Source organism: Trachurus japonicus, chromosome 23, assembly GCF_045865225.1.
Source record: "Trachurus japonicus isolate A0001 chromosome 23, Traja_1.0".
Classification (NCBI taxonomy): Eukaryota; Metazoa; Chordata; class Actinopteri; order Carangiformes; family Carangidae; genus Trachurus; species Trachurus japonicus.
In genome coordinates this window covers 14,821,972-14,842,537 of record NC_140929.1, presented here as the reverse complement: position 1 = coordinate 14,842,537, position 20,566 = coordinate 14,821,972, and the positions used below count along the sequence as shown (strand labels likewise).

The 20,566-nt window shown below is 44.3% G+C and overlaps 1 protein-coding gene across 8 annotated transcripts in view; it reads right to left on the bottom strand.

Moving 5' to 3' along the window:
* dock4b (dedicator of cytokinesis 4b) overlaps positions 1 to 20,566 on the bottom strand; it is a 113,829-nt gene that overhangs the window by 75,402 nt on the left and 17,861 nt on the right. For all 8 annotated transcript variants that reach the window (XM_085769511.1, XM_085769512.1, XM_085769516.1 and 5 more), the window contains exons 2-6: positions 5,710 to 5,793; positions 3,539 to 3,579; positions 1,530 to 1,585; positions 1,330 to 1,426; positions 596 to 744 (exon numbers count right to left, since the gene is read on the bottom strand). In XM_085769511.1, coding sequence (XP_085625637.1) covers positions 596 to 744; positions 1,330 to 1,426; positions 1,530 to 1,585; positions 3,539 to 3,579; positions 5,710 to 5,793 — 427 coding nt within the window. The remainder of the gene's footprint in view (positions 1 to 595; positions 745 to 1,329; positions 1,427 to 1,529; positions 1,586 to 3,538; positions 3,580 to 5,709; positions 5,794 to 20,566) is intronic.

Sequence of the window (20,566 nt, the reverse complement as noted above, 5' to 3'; positions counted from 1 at the left end):
GCCAGAGCTCGCTATGTGTGTAAATGAAGATGCACATTAGTTTTATTTGACCAGCTGCCAGCATGTACTGCTGCTAACTCTGCCTCAGTGGCTCCTGTGCTACCGGAAAGCACAACCCCCTCAGAGCAGAGACCTCGCTGTGTGTGCCAAGGATCTGTGGTGGAGGAGGTAAATCTTTGTTCCTCCAGTCAAAACACCTCTGAGTTCCTCAAAAGGTTCCTGGTTCCCTGGGAAAGTTTGTGCGGTGGAAACTGTCATCAATAAGCAAACACGGGAACATGAATTTTGTACCACTTTGCATCAAAAAGCCTGTCTATTCAGCAGCCAGCTTGCAGATCTCTTATGTCAGACTTTCAATGCATGCACCAAAGACTAGGACTTATTGCAACTGCATTACCATGCCTTCAAAATACACCCAGAATATTCTCCCAGCCAACAGTTGTATTTGATTTTTACACAGTGCTGTAAAATGAATGGCTTCCAATGGTTAAAAAAAAAAAATCAAAAATTAAATAACCTAAGTAAGCAATTATTGATGAGACAAACAAAGGTGCTTTGAACTTGTGAAAAGAGAGGTCCCTATTCCTGTACTCACTCGTTGCCCCAGTCCAATCTCGCTGTGATGTGCTGCTTCACGTCCTTCATGCGGTCATGGGTGAGGTGGCCCACCAGCACCTGCCTCCTCAGGTCCAAGATTTCATTCATCACGTGCCAAAGCCGGTGGAACAAATCGCCCTCATTCTTCTGTGTGAGGGAGGAAAAAAACGGAAAAGGCGGGACCAAGGAGGAAAAAGAGAGTCAGTCAGACGCGGTGAATGAAAGGGAAATTGACAAGGAGGAGGGCACAGATAAGAACGTGAGAATACACAATTGCATTGAACCACCCAAAACATAAAGCGATAACAAAGCAGGCAGAAACACACATTAGAGAGGCAAATCGACTTCGGAGAGAAAGAGGGCGACCCAGAGAGAGGAGCAGACAGAGACTGAGAAATAGATTTGTGCAAATTAGCTTCAGTGTCCTGCTGCTTTTTTGCCACAGATTTATGCACTTTGATCTGCTAGTACTCATCAGCTCAATTCAATGAGCACCCAGATAGCTTAATAGGCCACAAACACAATCAATCCAACAAATGAATGTGTACGAAAGAGCTCTGACTGTTTGCAGCTTCTGAATTACCCAGGGCCAAATAAATTCCCCCCCATGAGAAACTTGAAAAGGCAGCTTGTATGTGTATGTGTATGTGTATGTGTATGTGTATGTGTATGTGTATGTGTATGTGTATGTGTATGTGTATGTGTATGTGTATGTGTGTGTGTGATGCTCACCACATAGAGTTGCTTCCACATGGCGCCCCAGTCTCGCAACGTTGACGTCATCTCTGTGATGACGGAGTCTTCAACAGGGATGACTGTCTCAAATTGCCTGCAAACAAACACACGTGCGTGAGAGTTAGAGTTCAAACCTCGACCACAACCTGCACATTAAAACAGACATGAATGAAAATGGCGAACAAAACACAGTTTACCCCTTATTCTTGACGTGGGCATTTTTCAAGTGGATGTAGCTTGATGGGAAGATCCCCTTTGGGCAGAAGATAAACAGGTAAATGAGAATCACAGTTTCTCCTTGAATGGTTTTATTCCAGTGGTATTAGCGTGAGGATGAGGCACATAATCAAAACAGCATTAAATGTGTTTGTGGGTTAAAAGAACAGGAGGGGAGCAGACAAAGAGATAAAAGCAAGTAGCAATGGGATTTAGAAGACAAAAAAAAAGATGAAAGTGTGGTAGTGTGTGCATGGATGTGTGTGTGTTTGATGCTAATAAACTGCAAGTTGCTCCCTTCTGACTTGTGGAGATCAAAGCAGAACTTATGTTTAAGTATCTGTGGATAAATGCAACAGACACACACACATAGACACACACACAGCAAAATCTACATTTGCATTATCACATGTTCTGTACATGAGCCACCCCTACAACTGTCAATCACACTTCCAGTTCATGTCACCCGACTTCCATGTTTTATGCATGTGTGTTTTGTGCATGCAGCAGGATTTCCAGAGATGTTTTGGTTTGGTTGTAATTGGTTGCTATTGAGAAAGGACAAGCTTCTTATTGAGTTTTGAGTCTGATTTGAGTTGTAACTTTATGTTTGGCTTTTAAAGAACAACGTGTGTAAACAGCGCCCAAATAGATCCATAATGTGGGTCTTAATTAGAAACAGTGCATAATCCATGTGACAGGATCTTAAAAGCAGAAGTTGTTTTGCGGTCCAGGGTTTGGCAGAAGTAATTTGGTGTCTAATCTGATCAATTTTCTTGTAATACATATATAAAAAAGAAGAGGACTCATCTGTTGTTCCATCTAGGTTTCTTCCTGTTTTTCTGTTTCAGCATTTTTCATTTGGTTTTAATTTCATTTTCTATCAGAATCAAGTGTCTAACAAAAGAGGAAATTATATTCTGTAATAGCCCCTGGAGGTCAATGTGTGTCTCTTTTTTCCAAATTGTTCCCATTGATGAGAGTTTATGCAGAAGAAGTGCTGCACCTAGCATCTTTTTCAGTGCTTCTGGTTGAAAAAAGGTGCTCATCTCATGACTGTAGCTCCTTTTCAGGCAGCCAATCAGACGGAGCAGGCCTCGTCACCCTGGTAAACCGAGATTGTTTTAGCTGTTACTGTCCTTTAAGAGACAGAAAATCCCAATCGTGGGAGCAAATCGGCTGAACGCTGAATGTCGGCGGTGATATGTTGTCAAATTATTGTTGCCATAGAAACAAAAAACCCACGTGAAGTGCTTTTGACAAGGCTCTGGTACGAGGTGCTACTAGACACCCTGCCAGCGCTTTTCTGCTAGAAGAAAAAAAATAACACTGTTTGGACACAAGCCCTTAGTAGACTTGACTATTTGTTGATTATGCAGCTAAATGGAGTTCAACCAACTTTCATTTTATTATTTACACCTGAGATTTTCACACTGTGACATATCTGTGAAAAGTTGTTTCCATTAAAGGCCTCCGTACACCCACACTAGTGTTTCATCTTAATGTGGCTGATTAGCCCGCAGGTCAGGTTCAAGTTGGTTGGCACCACACTGGGAATTTACGCGATCTCAACAGCCTCCCGCTAATAAGACTAAACCTACAATTAGACCTTTTGAATCGTCTGAGTTACTAAAAACATTAACAACAATCGAAGGGAACAGCACGGCTGACAGGAGAGCGAGAGAACTGACAGTACAGGCCCACGCAGTCCTAAAAAGAGCTCTAATCAGGCAGAATAATGCAAAATGGAGAGAGTATAAGTGATGATCACCAATATGCTGAGTACTTTTGCTTTGGAAACGTTCAAGTTTAACAAACTAAAAGAATAAAATATTTAGGGGTTATGACAGTTGCACAGACAGAGTTTAACAGACAGAGACTCAGTTTGAAAAAGTGTTTAATGACAATAACAAAATAAAGAGAGTGTTCTGAGTTATAAGGAACCTAAAAACAAACAAACCGTGCACACACTTCATAAAGGTTGGCTCACCTTGAGGTTAGGATTCTTCAAGATGAATCCTCGGTACCAGCCTGTGGAGACAAAGCACCATTTTAATTTAGTGTCACTCTAAATTGAATATTACACCTTTATATCTTTACATCTCCACCAACCTACAGTACAGGGGAGAAGGGGTACAGAAACTAAGTATCTCACCATCAACTGAGTAACCTTCCACCACTGATACACAATGTTAACTCTTGCCTTTCTTTTCGCAGAACTCAAGCGCATTTTACATAACACCTTTTTTTTTTAAAAACCTGTCTATGCAGTGACCACAGGTTAATGCACACCACACAGTCACAAAGCCGCTGGAAGCTCTGCCAACCTCACCGTAACTTTTCCTAGCAGGTGTGAAAAACAAGAACACAAAAATACCAAACAGCACATGCAAAGAAAAGAAGGTGAAAAAGCTGTGGCTCGCATACGTTCACACTATTCTCACACCATTACACTCTCCAATCTGAGCTCAAGCCAAATTAGTACGTGCTTGATGCTTTTGCAAATCCCAGCGCTGTTAGAAACAATCTAATACATTTACATGGGCGGCTTTGAGCCGATGCTCTTTTCCAAACTGGCGATTATAAGCTCTTTCCACTGTTGCACTCATTGTTAAGTCCCTCCAGATAAGAGCATTTGCAAAATAGCTCAAAATGTAAATGTATTAGATTATTCTAATCACTGTCAGGTTGCACCAGAGCATCTGTGACTTAGGTGGCATTTTTCTCCCCTGACTTATTTCAGACATGCATGGTCGGAGGAGCATTTCGTAATTTGTCTGGGTCCGCGCTGTGGAACGTATGCTCAGTATTTCCGAGATGAGTCACTTTTTCAGTAGCAGGGGTCAAATGCTGTGGCAAGGCTTTTATGTCGGTCGAGGAGGGGAAAACATCTGCAACAGATCAGCAGGGTTGTGATAACTGATCGGTGTTTTCAATCTGTTTTCCCCAACAGGTGGTATGTGAGTACTTCTGATAGGGAACCACTGTTTCTATACAGCACTGAATGTATTCACTCCTCTGAGGAACTTAGGAAAAGTTCAAGCCGGAGCCAGTGAGCGGCCCACGGGTCTAAAATGGATTTCTGAGAGGGGTGTTTTCAGACAGGAGCCACATGTCAGTAAAGACACATTCACTCTGAAAGCTCCTGTGTTTTGAAGTGTCAACAGCATCAACATGAGGCAGAGCCATTAGTCTGTCTCCTCTGCTGTCAGCAGCCCATCTCTCAGCCTCCTCGCTGCTGGCAGGATTTTGATTTTTGTTCCTCCCTTCAGGGCCAAGCATTCCGCTGGCTGTGCTATTGTCTACTTCCTCTGGGTCTTCTGCTGCAATATCATATCCCTCTGGCTGGCTGGTTGGCTGGCTGGCTGCACGACTGGCTGCTCGACTGACTGCCTGCCTGGCTGATGCTGGCGGAGTCTGGCGGTGTGAGTGAGTGCCTCCGTCTCAGGAAGTCAGACAGAGTGTGTCAAGAAACCCAGAGGAGGGAGGGGTGTGTGTGTGTGTGTGTGTGTGTGTTTGTGTACGGGCGCTTGTTTGCGTTAGGGTGTGCAAAGAGTGTGGCTTTGTTGTGGTCGGATGAGTTCGCGTTATACAGGAAATTCAGTGATAAAAGCTCAAATCCGCATCCCTTTCATGTGTTACGATCAACGCTAATTTATTATCTCCGTCTTATTTTCCCATCATCCTTAAAGAGGGAAGGAAAAAACATATTAACATACATAGGGAGAGACAGACAGTGAGAGAGAGAGTGTCAGAGAAAGCAAGTAAAGGAGAAAAACAGACTCAGCGTGGGCAGGAAGGCAGGAAGAGCAGCCAGCCCGTGGTCCAGGAAACAGTAGCAAACATGAATTTCCACAGGCATTCATCACAGGCATGATGCTGCTCATTTTGTGTGTATGCTCCGCCACGACGTCCCTCAACAAAGATATGAGAATTGCAATCTTATCTCAGGAAGTGCACCAGACATGTGAGATAATCCTGTCCTTGTCCTTGTGTGTGTTTGTTTCTGTGAGTTGCTTTTGCTCTACTCACGGTTGCATGCATAACTATATACTGCAGAGCATGTGTGATGTGTGTGTGTGCGGCGTGTGTGAAAGTGTGCATGCTTGTGGTTACCAGTTGTATAACGGTTTTCACATGAAATGTATGTGTGCACTGTACCTTCACATTTCTCCAGGATCTGCACCGTGTCTCCAATTTCCAGTGGGAGGCCATGCTGGACGGTCCCGCGGAAACTGGCCAGCACTGCAAAGAAAAACAGGCACAAAACACCCACATGAGTTTTTTTTTCTTTTTTTTTTTTCCTTTCAGTGTTTGATCGTGGTTATGCAGAGTTAGAAAAAGGTCCTGAGACATGAGCAGAGTGATAGAAAACAAAACACTGCTGCTGGAAAACAACTCAAGAGAGAGGAGGTGAGATCGATAAGCTGAAATATCCCTGCTTAACTCAAAATAGTAATACACAAATGAAAATTGCATAAGTACATTCTGAGTAATACAGGATACCTTTCAAGCAATGTAACTATAAACAGAAAGGAATGGAGAAAGAGGTTGCTGAGGAGAGTTACAGCAGCACCAGGCGTTCAGTCTTGAACATACGGGGGTCATAAATCACTGTGGGTGATGTTCAGATAGAAGGAGCAGCCTGAGCCGTTTCCTCCAGACACTCACTCACTAGTGAGAGACTCAGCAGTAGACGAACTCAGAGATACAGGTTGAAAAATAACATCCCTGTCACTTATAATGACCTCTTACTGAGGCCATGCTTATACTGTATGATGGAGGCTTTGACGGGGGCAGCAAAGGAGCAGCGTGATACGGAAACAAAATGAGACACATGGACATCAGATCACTGTGTAAATAGATGGAGAGCTGAAGTAGGGATGGAGTCCTCACATGTTCAGCTGCGTAGTTATCAGAAGCACAGCTCAGCCTGTGGAAACAGTGGGAGGCAGCTTTCTAACATCAGAAAAAAACAACCTCTGGTGATGCCTTCACTAGGCTTGAGGACTACAGTCTTTTAACACAGAGCCAGGGCTTTAAAGCTAAAGACACGCACTGGAGACTAAAACATATGATCTCTCTGACTCTGCAACACCAAACGAGAGTCCTAAATATACTAAACAGCTGGAATTCCCCTTTAAGGGGGTGTATGAAAAGGGCAGAAAAGGGGATCTTCAGTTTTTCAGATGGTGGCGTGTAGAATGTGGCAGTTATGAAACATAATAATGAAACAGAAAAAATATATCTAATGAGACACTATATTTACTATAATGCGATTATATAGGTTCTGAGTCAATGCTGAAGTAAAGCCTGGGAACATAAAAGTAAATGTGATGCTGATGGTCCATTAGCACTGAGCAGTGCTTTGCTGTGACAGTCTAATAGTCATCAGTAGAGTGTCAGTTGACAGCTACGTCCCGCTGACTCGCTCACTGCTCACACACTCACACACACACCTACAGTATATACTGTATCTGAGAATTAACCCACATACTTAAACCTGCATCTGCACACAGATATGTCATCCGCTGCACACATACATACAAACACAGCATGCAAACACTGACAGGTGACGCACACACTCAGACTGCAGAAACGCCTACACAGACAGAAAATTCACACAAGTAGGCTATTCAAACGGCAATGTATGCAAGCATGGACACACACAGACATCGCATTCACACATGGACACACATACACGTGCAGGGGGGGGGGCAGCTTCCCTTGGATTTGCAGTGGAAACGTCTAACAAGAGTCCCTGTCATGCAGAACCGACTGAGATCCCGGCTCAGCTGAAGTGTGTAGAGAGAATTTTCTCTTGCTCTGCCTACAGGGATCGTCCAGTCCACCTAAAAGCTCTGTCCAAACACCGCTGAGAGAAGTTACCCCTGCTGCAGAGGGATTATATTTAATCCAGGACAATTTAAAGGACGGTGACATACACCCAGAGACCATTAGTGCAAATACTGTGGACTTCTGACACACATGAAGACATTTGTAATAACAAAAAGAACTTATATGTTGATAAAATGTGTCAAAAGCGACACAAATAGACTAAGTTGCACTCACAGCTGTGAATAAGAGTTGTTAGTAGTACTTTTCTGGCACAGGAGCCCACTATCTGCAGGAGGACTCATCTGAATTACCCATCCACCCACTCTCTCATGTTGACATTGAGATCAAGTCTGCTGATGAAATCAAACAGCAGCTCGACCCCCGTGCGCCGCCTCTAACTCCGTGCGTGCGTGTGTGTTAGTCTTTGTCCTTCTGCATTTCACACTGAAACCTCGCCAACCTCCTTGTTATCCCTCGAGCTGTTGAAAAAACTGTCTTTACAAGGGATTTGTCACAAGTGCACATCTGACTTTGTAATTCATTCAAACACCAACCGCTTCCACACGAGACCCAAAACTTCTTCTTTTTGTAATTCATTCAAAGCCCGGATCCCTCACACACATGCACACATGCACAGGCAATCACAGAGGCAATCACAGCAAACACACTTCCACTCACAAAGTGTGCCCAATGCATGAATTATCCAAGTGACTTTCCCAGCTGCAGAGAACTAAATTATTCAGTTTCAAGTCGCATTTCTTTTTTTTTTTTTTTAAACTGTGAAATGAAAGCTTCCCGCCTGTCGATCCACAAGCCAGCTGCTGTCTGTCCTTCTGTCTCAAACTGCCCGTCATCCGTCTGGGTCTGACTGTCTGTCAACTGTCTGGACCGGCTAAACCGCCTAATGATGCGCTAAGGTGTTCACTCTCCGGGGGAATTGATTTGTTGTTGTTTTGTCCCATTTGCTACGACTGCGCGGTGTGTCCTCTTGATCCAGAAAAAGAGAACAGCGAGTACAAACAGAGAGGGGTGTGGGGTTGAGTGTGTGTAGGGGGGATGCCATTCATGGCTATTCGACCACACAGCTGCCACAGAGCACAAACACAGACATAGCAGGGGTAAAAAAAATCCTATAAACGGACCAATGCACACACACGCCACACACACACACACAAGCATGACACGTCTAAGTGGATGCCACTGGTGCATGAATATTCTATTGCATAAACTGAGCAAAAGCAGACCTGCAGTGCTGATGCTCTGATATGACATTAACACACACACACACACACACACACATCACCTGCCTATTGAACCTGTAAGACCCCGTTTCCAAATGGCCTGCACTGACCAGCACTTCAGCCACCAAAAGGCAAACTCAGACCCTTTCTGTCACACACACACGTGACACACACACACACACACACACTGGGTCATGGTGAGGACACTGCTATTCTGGACCAGACTGTCATCCCTGAGCTAGACATTACGCAAAGTTGGCACCCCGGAAGAGCGCGCATGCACACACATAAACAGACAGGCGCTGATGAGGAGGGAAGCGAGAAGCGATTCATACTGTCCATTTTTTCTCCGGAGGAAGAGGAAGGAGACGAGGAGGGAGCGGGGACTGGCAGAAAGCGGGCGGGCGTCAAGAGTTGGTGGTTTGACGCTGATGCGGTGTGTCGTCGGGTGTTCACAGGGGCTAATGTGGCAGCAAACATCTCCATCACAACACTTGAGAACGCCACGTTGGAGACATCAGCTCATGTGGAGGTCGTACGCAGAGAGAGGGAGGCGAAGAGAACACTCTGCACTTCTCTTATTACTTTATATTGATAATCTTGCATCTAATACTTGTACAGTGAGTAAACACAGACACACATATACTGTATAATTCTTCTGGACAACATAGTTTCCTGTTGCATTCCTGTGGGTCTTGGTTCTGTGGGTCAATAAATGTAATACTTGAGCTGCTCCCAGGAAACTCTCCATCAGCTGTAATGACATGGTTCTTGTTGCTCTTCACAGGAGAGAAATGAGAAGTACCCGGAGGAATTACATGTGTTATCACCACTTTTTTAACCCCAGCTGCTTGTCAACAGTATTGAGAAGCCGGTCTAGTTATTTTGGGTTGTTGCATTGTCCGGGTCTGACTGCCATCAGAGCCCTTTTAGATTAGGTCTCTGAAACCAATGCACTTGACGCCCTCTTCCCAAATCAGTGTGGTTTTCTACTGGTTTGTCCAAAATCCTGCACATGAAGACCTCGAACAGAGAGTAGCTCCTACTATAGGATCTTGTACTTCTCTTTCCTCATGTAGTTTTCCATAAAAATGTACAAATTTGAGATTTTAAGCTCACCGTAGTAGGCTTTGGGGAAGTTGCACCGGGAATACACAAATGATTATTTGAGAATGAATTATTTAAGAAATACATCATCCTAGCAGCATCAATAATTAAAAGAATCATTAGGTTCAGCTCGAACTATCTATTCATTAACTGACAGAAACTGTGTCCACATGGGATCTTGAAGCCAGAGGTTGCATTTCGATCTCCTCGGTGCACTTTCACCTCACTCTAATCCATCAGGACTGGATCGGCGTTGGCTGGTTTTGCGAGCGCTTTCTGCTGAGTAAGTCGAGATCCCTAGAAAGCCTGCTGGCTTGGATTAAGCTTACATGTGTTTTAGGCTGCCACTTGGAGTCGAGGCCTGTCAAACCGCGTTACGTTTGGTTTGCTCGTTGCTGCTACGTCTAAGCTCCTTAGAAGAACAAACACTGCCACAGGCCCTGAGTAAGAAGAACACCAGTGCTCCTCCTTCAAAAACAGACTGCGCTCTCTCCGCTGAATGAGGCAGGTATACCGCCAGTGATCAAAGCTCCATGTTGTGCTGCTGCTAGACTCAAATTTGCAGAGACTTTTGCAATTTTGGTGAAAAACACAACAGAGAAGCACAAAGCAGCAACTGATTCTTTCTCTTTTTGCACTAAATCACATGGCAAATTTCATTCAAAGCACTTAATGTGCTTTTTAACCTCATTAGCCTGACCCTTTCTTCTCTCCAAATGATCTGACAATGATTCACATGCATAATCCACTCCCACATGTTAATTATACAGCATTTATATCATTAATATGCTAATTTGACAACACAGCAACTGATGGTGCTCCACTGGCCTCCATTGCTGCCAAATGTAAGGATCATGAATATTTCATTTGTGTGTGGGAATATATGTGTGAGCATTATGAAACAGCGACACAAACACACATTTGTGAGGGCCGGTAAAAATGGGTTGAATCTGAGGAAGGCAAGGAGTGTAGTATGTTAAGGGGAAGCAACACCGCTTTTCATCCGGTTTCTAACGCTTTTATAAAAAGGCTAAACACTTTCAAAGGCAAATAACCCACAGAACCACTTCACTTCCTCATGCTGAACATTCTGCGTTCTGCACTCCACCAGCCAAGAGCATAATACCGTCCGAGCTGCATCTGCCAAACCAAAAGTGGCTTGTATTCCAGCAATGTGACTAAAACATTCCTACTTAGACCAAAACTAGCTCAGCTATGTTTTTCTCTTAGCCGGCTTCATGCACCCTGTGCTCCTAATCAAAGGCTTCAGGCCTTCATATTTCTATGTGGTGAATTAAAAAGGGTCTGAAATGCCTCCACGTCATGCTTTAATACTGTATGTGTCCGAAGTCGAGGCGGTGAGAGGGTGAATGTGGTTAACAACACACAAGGACTTATTCAGGGATCGTGTACAGTCAGAAAAGCCAAACCACAAAGATGTTTTTATGCAGCACATATACGAAGCACACTCGCAGGCACATAAACTCGTGAGTGTGACAGAGCAGGAGAGGTATCTGACAGCTTTAGCGTAGCATAAGACAGATTAAGTCTGTGTGTGTTTGTGTGTGTGTGTGTGTGCTCATGTGAATCTGCAAAAGAGGTGATTTCTCTGGTTGGAGCTCCGAATCCTGAGAAGAAGCATCGCGCAGGGGAATCAACGGGTGTCGTCAGCGGGAGAGGAGAGAGCAGGCAGATGTCTGAAAGTAGCAGCGACGAAAAAAGGCCTTGAACGGGACTCGACTTGGCACACAGAAAACAAGACGAAAAAACACACACATGTGCAGACATAGAGGTCTGATAGGCAGTGCAGACAAAAGCCAGGCCGGGAGAATCACCCAGGAGGAACGGCTTTCATTTCGCCCCTCTCCATTGCCGGCTGCCAGGGTTCCTTTCGCTGCCTTTGTGTGTGTGGAGATAGCAAAAAAGAAAAAAGAAAAAAGAAAAAGAACCACCATCGCAAAACCGCTCAGTAACAACAATAACCCTTTGCTCAGAATCACGCTGCTGGAGCTGAAGCTTTCAAAACAGAGTTGTATAAGGAATGTTATTACTTACTTTTTTGGGGGGAAATGCATCATGACAAAAAGTGCAGCTCAGGGCCTCATAACATTTCAGCAATGCCACAGAGCTGGAGACTGAATGTGAAATCTTGCACCCAAAGCAACTGAGCAGTGAGAAAACTCAAAAAATAAATACAAACCGTGCAGGTGAGTCGCACAAGCGCTTATTAAAAAGAAACTGTTTTCCCCTCAAACGTGATTATCACTGAAGAGGCTTCTGTAAACACACCCACACGCTGAAACACACCACGTTTGCCGATTTAAAACAGGGGAAAAAAGGAAAAGGCAGGGTATTATTCTTCCATTAGCTTTTCATTAGCATTATCTCCAGCTAAGGTACCATTAGCTTTTGCCCCAGTCATAGAGTATGAGGTGAAACACAAGCAACAGTCAGTTTGTCCTACTGGCCTGAGCAGGAGGAATCATAAATGACTCAGATTAAATAGAAATATAGGTCAGTGCACTAAAACCTCACCTCATTCCCAGGCATTAATCTGACTATGTGTGTGTGTGTGTGTGTGTGTGTGTGTGTGTGTGTGTGTGTATGTAGTTTCAAAGCTAGCTAAGTGCATGCATTAGATAGCCCCCTGATGCCAACGTAGAGATTAGATGATTATTATAATCCTCTTGGGAGGTTTTATCTCACCTGCATAAATTTGTCATTTTTCCCCTCCTCTCTGGTAATTACCACTGGATTATGACATCACTCCTCCTGTTTCTGTCCTAATGTCTGAATATCAAAGTAGGGAATATCATTTGAAGTGGGTCTGTACAGTTTCTCAAGAAACTGAATAAGACTTGGGTCACTTTCACTTTCTTTAATCCCATCTCACTTCCCAGTAGTTCATGAGTTTTGTACCTTGGGGTAGGAAGCCGCAGTCGGCGCGGTGCATGACAGCATAAGGGACACTTCCTGTGACTGGGTTGAATGGTATTGCCAAAAAAACAAACCGGCTTGGATTTCATTGGGAACTGATCGGATGCCAGCTCTCCCTGGAGAACAAGAGGGTCACTGTTGAGTTGCCACCAGAACTCGGCTCCAGTGTTTTTATGTCTGTAAACAGACACTCCAGAGGTCTGCGGAAAAGTCAAGTGTGAGTCATCGTCGTCTTCACGGTGTTACGCTGTGTTCATTGATTGACTGGAGTATACGTCATTAAGGTGGTATAGCTAATGTGTTAGCAAACACATCCAGCAAGTATGGGACAACATTAGTATTAATTTTGAGTCATATTTCTGGCTACAGAATGAAGTTATACACAATATGTATTCCTCCCTTTAGCTCTATAGTGTTCTCCATAAGATCACCAGCTAGTCACCAGAGGTGGCAAGTAACGAAGTACAAATACTTCGTTACTGTACTTAAAGCAGATAACAGCGGCAAGGCCGTTTCGGCTAATGCTGTGTTCAAGGCAGGCTTTTGAAACCGTAAGTTACAGCTTCAAGTCACAACTACGACTTGGTAGCGTTCCAGGTAACCCGTAGCTCGTGTTTTTACCGTCCTGTTGTCTGTGAAAGTTCCCTATAACGGCCACTCGTAACTTCCGACCCGTGAACTCGTACCAGATCGAACTGGTATGACTTCACAGGAAGGAAAAACACAAAGTACGAGTTTCCTTGAACGCACCATGAGTTAGCAGCCCCCGCCCTTGTCAGGCATCAATTGGTCCTCGTGCTACGTCACCACATTCACGCGCATCCCTTGGCTGCACACACAGCCCTTCATGCCGTTCTCTCCCCTCATTGGATAACACTTGTATCCCACAAGGAAAATTTTTCTCCTCGGGTTACAGCAGAGCAGAGTGACGGAGAGACTCGTGTTTAGGCTGAAATACTTCATGTAAGTGATTGCTGACGGAAAATAGGACTATTTAGGACTTATATTAACAAAAACATTCCACTGATATCTGCTTTAAGTAGATTTTTCAGGTACTGTACTTTACTTGAGTATTTATTTTTCTGACGACTTTTTACTTTTACTCCCTACATTTATACGCAAAAATATGTACTTTCTACTCCTTACATTGTAAAAACAGGCTCGTTACTTTTTTTTTTTGACACGACGTAAAAGCACCGGTAAAAGACGTGACGAACTAGGGAGGGAAAGAGGGAGAACAAGAGGGAGGAGGGAGGGGCGGCGGTAGAGAGAGAACCGAGTTACCAACTTGTACTGTAGCAGCGACATGGAGGAAGGAAGCGGTGGTGGTCGGACTATCCGACGGGGGGGTTGAACACTGTACAATCTGCGCAATATAGCGCATTTATCGTTTACGAGCGGCAAAGCGCAACCTGTCCATGCGCCCGTGTCTGTGTGTACGTGTGCACGTACGTGTACGTGTGGTGCGAGAGAGACGGCAGGTGGACTGACTGGCAGAGATGAGAGGTGGTGAAACGCTGTTTAAAAATTCTTATTGTTATTATTTTGTGAGAGTCTGTGGTGGCCCAAACGTTGGGAAACACTGCCTCTGGTCAGTTCAATCTTGATAATTCTGTCTGAACTTTTTTTGTTTAACAAAATTATCAAATGATGTAGGTTTCATTAACGGCCTGTACTTTCTTACTTTTACTAAAAGCAGAAGTAAGCGATATTTTTGTGTTAATATAAGTCTTAAATAGTTGTATCTTCCGACAGAAATCACTTACATAGAGTGTTTGGATCGAAACACGGGTCTCTCAGTCCCTCTGCTCTGCTCTGAGCCCAGGAGAAAACTTTTCTCGTATCCTACAAGTTTTATCCAATGAGGGGAGAGAACGGCATGCAGGGCTGTGTGTGCAGCCAAGGGACGCGCGTGAATGTGGTGACGTAGGGACGAGGACCAATAGATCCATGACGAGGGCGGGGGCTGCTAACTCCATCGGCTGACAAGACGTTATGGTGCGTTCAAGGCAGCTCGTAACTCGTGTTTTTCCGACCTGTGAAGTGGTACCAGTTCGATCTGGTACGAGTTCACGGGTCAGAAGTTACGAGTGGCCGTTATAGTGACTTTCACAGGTAAAACAGGTCGGAGAAACACGAGTGGGTTGCCTGGAACGCTACAAAGTCGTAAGTGTTGTTTCAAAAGCCTGCCTGGAACGCAGCATTAGCCAAAACGACCGGATCGCTTACTTCTGCTTTAAGTACAGAATATGAGTACTTTTGCCACCTCTGTGTACAATACAAATGCCTACGATTCACCATAGTGAAGTACATTAGGATACATTTTGTGTCCGGCAGGTAAACTTAGGCTATGTGAACAATAACATTGATGAAATGGATTCAAGATTAATTATCGTGTGGTTATTTGCTTTGCAGTGAATCGTGCAATGGAAATACTTTTTACTTTTAATAATACTTTTGAGTAAATTTCAGAGCCTGTACTTTTTACTTTTACTTGAGTAGATATTTGGATCAGTACTTTCACTTTTACTTAAGTCGTTTTTTACACAGGTACTTTTACTTCTACTCGAGTAAAGAATCTGGGTACTTTTGCCATCTCTGCTAGTCACTAACTTTGCCTGTCAGCTGTTGACATAATAGCACACCTCCCAAAGTGGGTTATCAGAACTTTTCTCACTAAAGCAGCTGCCTGGAAATGTGATTGACGAGAGCAGTGAGAGTGGATCAAACATTAAAAAGGTGCAGGGCTGTAAAACCCAAACGAAGAGTTGAAAGATACTGAGATAGATGCTAAGTTAGAGGAGAGACGACAGACTCGGGTGATAATCCTCCATGGGTTTGTCACTACCAGCGACACCTTTCGAATTACATGTGATCATTTCAACCTTTTTTAATATTAAAAAAATCATCAGTGCAACTTTAAAGAATAATACCAGTTTTATTACAACATGGAAAGTGAGTGTGCCCTAGATATAGGTAACACAGGAAAATCAGGTGAGGTTTAGTGAAGCACATTAGGTCAGAGCTGAAACAGGAAGTTTGCAAACTCTGAAGGCTGTTTACAACTGACAGTTACAGTTGGGAGTGTACATTTTGCCTTTGTTTTCCATTTTGAATAAGTTTGCCTATCCTGGTGACGTCTGCTCATTTTTCCAGCCCCCTTGTCTTGCTTTGAAGGCGCTCAAAGATCTCTGTGAATAACTTGGTGGGGGCAATGTTAACACGGAGAATAGGACCTAACTTGTAATTGTGGTGACTTCAGTTCTCTGAAATAAACCACCACAGCAGACCGACAAAAGCATCCACTCCCTGGCTCTCATACTCTTTAACACTCCAGATGTAAATGCCGGGAGCTGCAGCAGCTGAACTCACACCGACACTGGTGCCTTTACCCATCCTCCCACCCTGCAGAGAGAAGCACAGAGAGGAGAGTGGAGGAAGAAAGGCTCAAATATATACACAGTGAGAGGAGGGAGAAGAGAAGGGTGTGGGTGAGGCCGGTGATAAAGCAATACAAGAGAAGGATTTAGGGTGGGGAAGTGATATGGAGGGAGAGAAGAGGAGAGTAGGCTGCTGCTGGTCCTACTAACAGATGAAAGACAGAGATGAGAAGAGAAGTGAAACATCTGTTTTTTTTCTTCCTTCAGGTATAACGGTTGAAAGTGGGAGTGTCAAATGAAACTTACTGCATCAATCTGTCTTTCATTCTGACTTCAACCTCTCCACTTCCTTTCTGTTCAACATCTACCATCCCTCAGCTGCACCCTCTCAGGAAAGGGGAGGTGCCACTGACCTCTATCTACACTTCAGGCTCTCTTGGATCAAATTATGCACGTTTGCTGCAGCAGCACGTGTAGGCGTAAACAACACACACATACACACACACACACACACACACACACACACACACACACACACACGAGCTGTCAGGAAATCAAAAGGGTGAACATGCAAGAGAAAGACCTGAGCAGAACCCGCACAAACCAGAGGATGTGTGACCTTTGTGATTGCATGCAAATGCAAACACACACACACACACAATTATCAATCCACAGAGATTGATGTTGGATTTGGCAGGGTGTGCGTTTAGCTGTCAGCAGCAGCACTATTAAACCGTGTCTGACATCACACCTCACTGACATGACATCAGCAAAAGAAGCTCACACGCTACTGTTAGAGGAGAAAACACGCACACACATGCGCACACGCTGGATTTAGTTGCTGCAGGCTGTAGGAGCCCAAACAGCAGTCAGGTCCACATAGAGGGTGATGAAAAAGTGATGAAACTAAATCCACCAACAGCACAGCAGGGTCTGTGGTTTTATCTCGCAGCGGCACTTGGACAAATATCAAAAACTGAAGGTGTGGTGATCAAAAAAAAAGAAAAGAAAGAGAAAAGGCTGACCTAAGGCGAAAAGTAAATCAATCAGACTTCATAAGCTGAGCAAGTACAAACACTATCATGCCTTAGTTTTGATTTGTGTTTGTCATCAGAGTTCAAATAGGAGAAACGGTAGTTTAGCCTGAAGACACAGCTTCAAGGCTGTTTAGGTACAAATATAAGTGTGATTTGTGTTTAGTAAGTGGAGGCAGACTGAATAAAGACAGATGGACGGACGGAGACGGAGAGTCAAGGCGAAGGACAGATAGACACACCAAACATTGAGACTGATAAATAAAGCAGCAGAGAGAGAGAGAGACACAATAGAAAAGAGGGGGGATGGAAAGAGTGAGGGAGCGCGAATCGAAGAGATAAGCAGCTGTCAGCTCTTGTTGATCTCACTCCACTTTGTTGGCCCCTGTACTGTATGTCACCTCGAGGGGAAGAGAGATCCTTCCTGTCAGCTCCTCTCAAAACAGGTACAAGCTGACGGCAGGGTCGGTGGAGAGAGGTGTGGACGCGAGCAGGGAGCTAAACATACACACACACACACAAACACTTCAATCAATCACGGCGAGGAGGAAGAAGAAGAGACTGCACGATAAAATCTCTCACAATCCTATGAGGAACAAAGGATCTGATAGCTGGATATTAAGTGAAAAATTTATGTTAAAATGAACGTTGCCTTACTGAGACAGGCTCCCATGCATCTGTCATAGTTGACATTGCACATGCTTTACCCGCCTTTTTCTCCAGTTCATCCCTGCTGCAGTTTTTAAGTCTAAAAACCTACTGTTTGCAGCTTTAAATGTTACAATTTCAAAGTGCCACAGTCTCACCTTGCTGCAGGTATAGACACTATGTACACAAAGAAATCTGGATAATTGCCCACTTACTTTCATCTGTCAAACCAGACACTTTTTCAACTGCTCCGAGACTTTTACTGTGATGACAGCCTTGGGGACATGCTGTGCACCAAACTCAAGTCATAAAGAGGGAACTTGTTGCTTGATAAAAGACTTCAACGTAGCTCTGGCAAAGAATGACATAAAAGCCGGGGGAACAGATCAGAAAATAGCGAAGCACCCACTTGTGAAATAACAGTAAGCACTTATATATGAGAGACCTAGATGAAGAATTTATGGGCCAGTGGTTCTGGTTGTTTTTTTAATCACACCTGTATTTATATTTTAACATTCATTAAATGTGTAATGTATTTTTCATGTTTTCCGTGCTTCCACTTGATGCGGGTTGGTTGTTAAGAGCAGGTGAGCTGTAATTTTCATGCTCTCCTCAATGAATAAATTGGACCTTGAGTCTTGAAGTGGGCTTTTTCAAGCCTGAGGACAATGCCAGTGTGTGTGTGTGTGTATGTGTGTGTGTGTTTGAAGGATGGCTCTCATTTGTACACTCAGCGTGTGTTAGTGTGTTAATGCGCTGGTATCATACCATTCGACTCTGTCATATCATACTGGACAGCTGGCGCTTATCACCTCATTAAAAATATTTCCCCCACCCTGCTCTGATGAAAAGCATATTGTTCTCAACACATACAGCATCTCAGCATGCACAAACATATCTGGTGAGGCACACACACACACATACACACAACACATCCATGAGTATATTGTTAGCTTGGTCTGAATCTGCACTGAGCCACAAACGGCCATACGGAGGATTGCTACTAAACTAAACCCGCTGAAATGTTGCACGACAGTAGCCTGAGCATGAGTTACTTTTTTCTTAAATTACATGCAGATGCTGTCTGTTTTGAACACTGATTTGTTGTTAAGGCAACAAGGCCGCCGCAACATCACCGCCACCACTCTCAATTGTAGGCTGCGAGCCGTGACACATGAGCCCACAGACGATGAGCGAACTTACAACGACTCGATAGCGCACACAAACACCTCCTCTGAGCTAAAATTAAAACTATTGTTCAGCATTCCTCGCTGCGGAGTGAAATCCAGCCATGTTTCCAGGCGCTAAACGGGAGCAGATAAACACATATCTGTACTTAAGGGGTAGTTCTATCATGCATGCGTGGCAATAAAAGGGCAGTAATGCCCTCTATCTCTCTAGGGCTTAAAGCTATGACACTACGGGCAGTGAGGAAATGAAAAGAATGTGCGTTTTACTGCCTCGCTTCTGTGAAAAACCACAGCCTGGCCTCTAAGTATAACCATACGCACTCCCATACCTTAGTATCTATGTGGCTTTTTAATGCACTTACAACATGTATTTGTATATGTGTGCTTGTGTGTTAAATTGCATGTGTGTGTGTGTATGTGCATTCATGCCAACAGTGTCTAAACAAGACTGTGTTAACATGATCCCTGTGGGCGGGAAAGCTTCTGCCTCATCTGATTAGCAACCCTCTGCTGAGGGGATACACACACACACACCCACACACACACACACATGTATTTATATAGATGGAGACCACGAAGGATGGGGTAAAGGGTTACACTCCAAGTGGGTCGATCAGCAGGGGTCGATGGACAGATGAGGGTAAAGGAGTAAGGGAGTGATGGAAGAGAAAGAAGGGAAATGAAGGTTAAAGGAGGTCAAATTTAACTTGGGAAGATGGGAGAAGATGACAATGTAATTATAAAACGAAGAGAGTAGGATAAGTTGAGTAAAGATGCCAAAAGAGGCGAACAAGGGCAAGAAGAGTAACCCTGAAGATAAATATAAATGTCAGCAGCGGGGCACGGGGTTAATATTGACTTAAACTGCTGTAGCCATTTTCATCTCATTACCACGCTGATCGTAAGTCTTCCATTAGAGATGAGCCTGACCGTACATGCCTTTGGAGCACGGTATCAGTGAGTCACGGACAAATGACCCCATGCTGCTTCTGCTAAATGTTAAGCTTCCCAAGATGAAGCAGTAACTGGAGAGAAAGAGACAGACAAAGAAGAAGGAGAAGACGCCAGTGATCATACTTGTTTCCGTGTCTGCACAAAGTTGGCTGCGGTGCCACCAAGCACACAAGCTCATTTAGCCTAGTTTGTTGCAAACAAGATGAAACACAAAATGGGGAAATTAAAGCGAGCAGCGCAAACAAATGAGACAGAGGAGAATCCCACTGGGCTGCTATCCCGAATGCTGTGTAGTCATTATTCCATACTGTACGTTCACTTCACATCCTGGCCCAGTAGCCTTCATTCGGTTCTCCTCCTGAGGAGATACCACAAAGAGCTCAGTGACAAGGAGAGACAAAGAGACTGTATAAGAGAGGAGAGAGCATCAAGCATCAGTGAGTGATTTGAGTCAGTGGGGAGTGTATGAAAAGCACGAGTGTGAATGAAAGGACCGCAGTGTGGGTTGTCTGAGCCGAGCCGAAGCCGCTGCCGCCGCTCCGTGCAGGTTGCGGCGTTCGACGCGAGCTCAGATTAACTGCGTGGGGTCGAGTCACAGGAAGAAGAGATGAGTGTGAAATGCACGGTCACGAGCCGGACATGTACGAATGCAGTGTGCTCACACACACACATGCACAGGCGGCGATAGC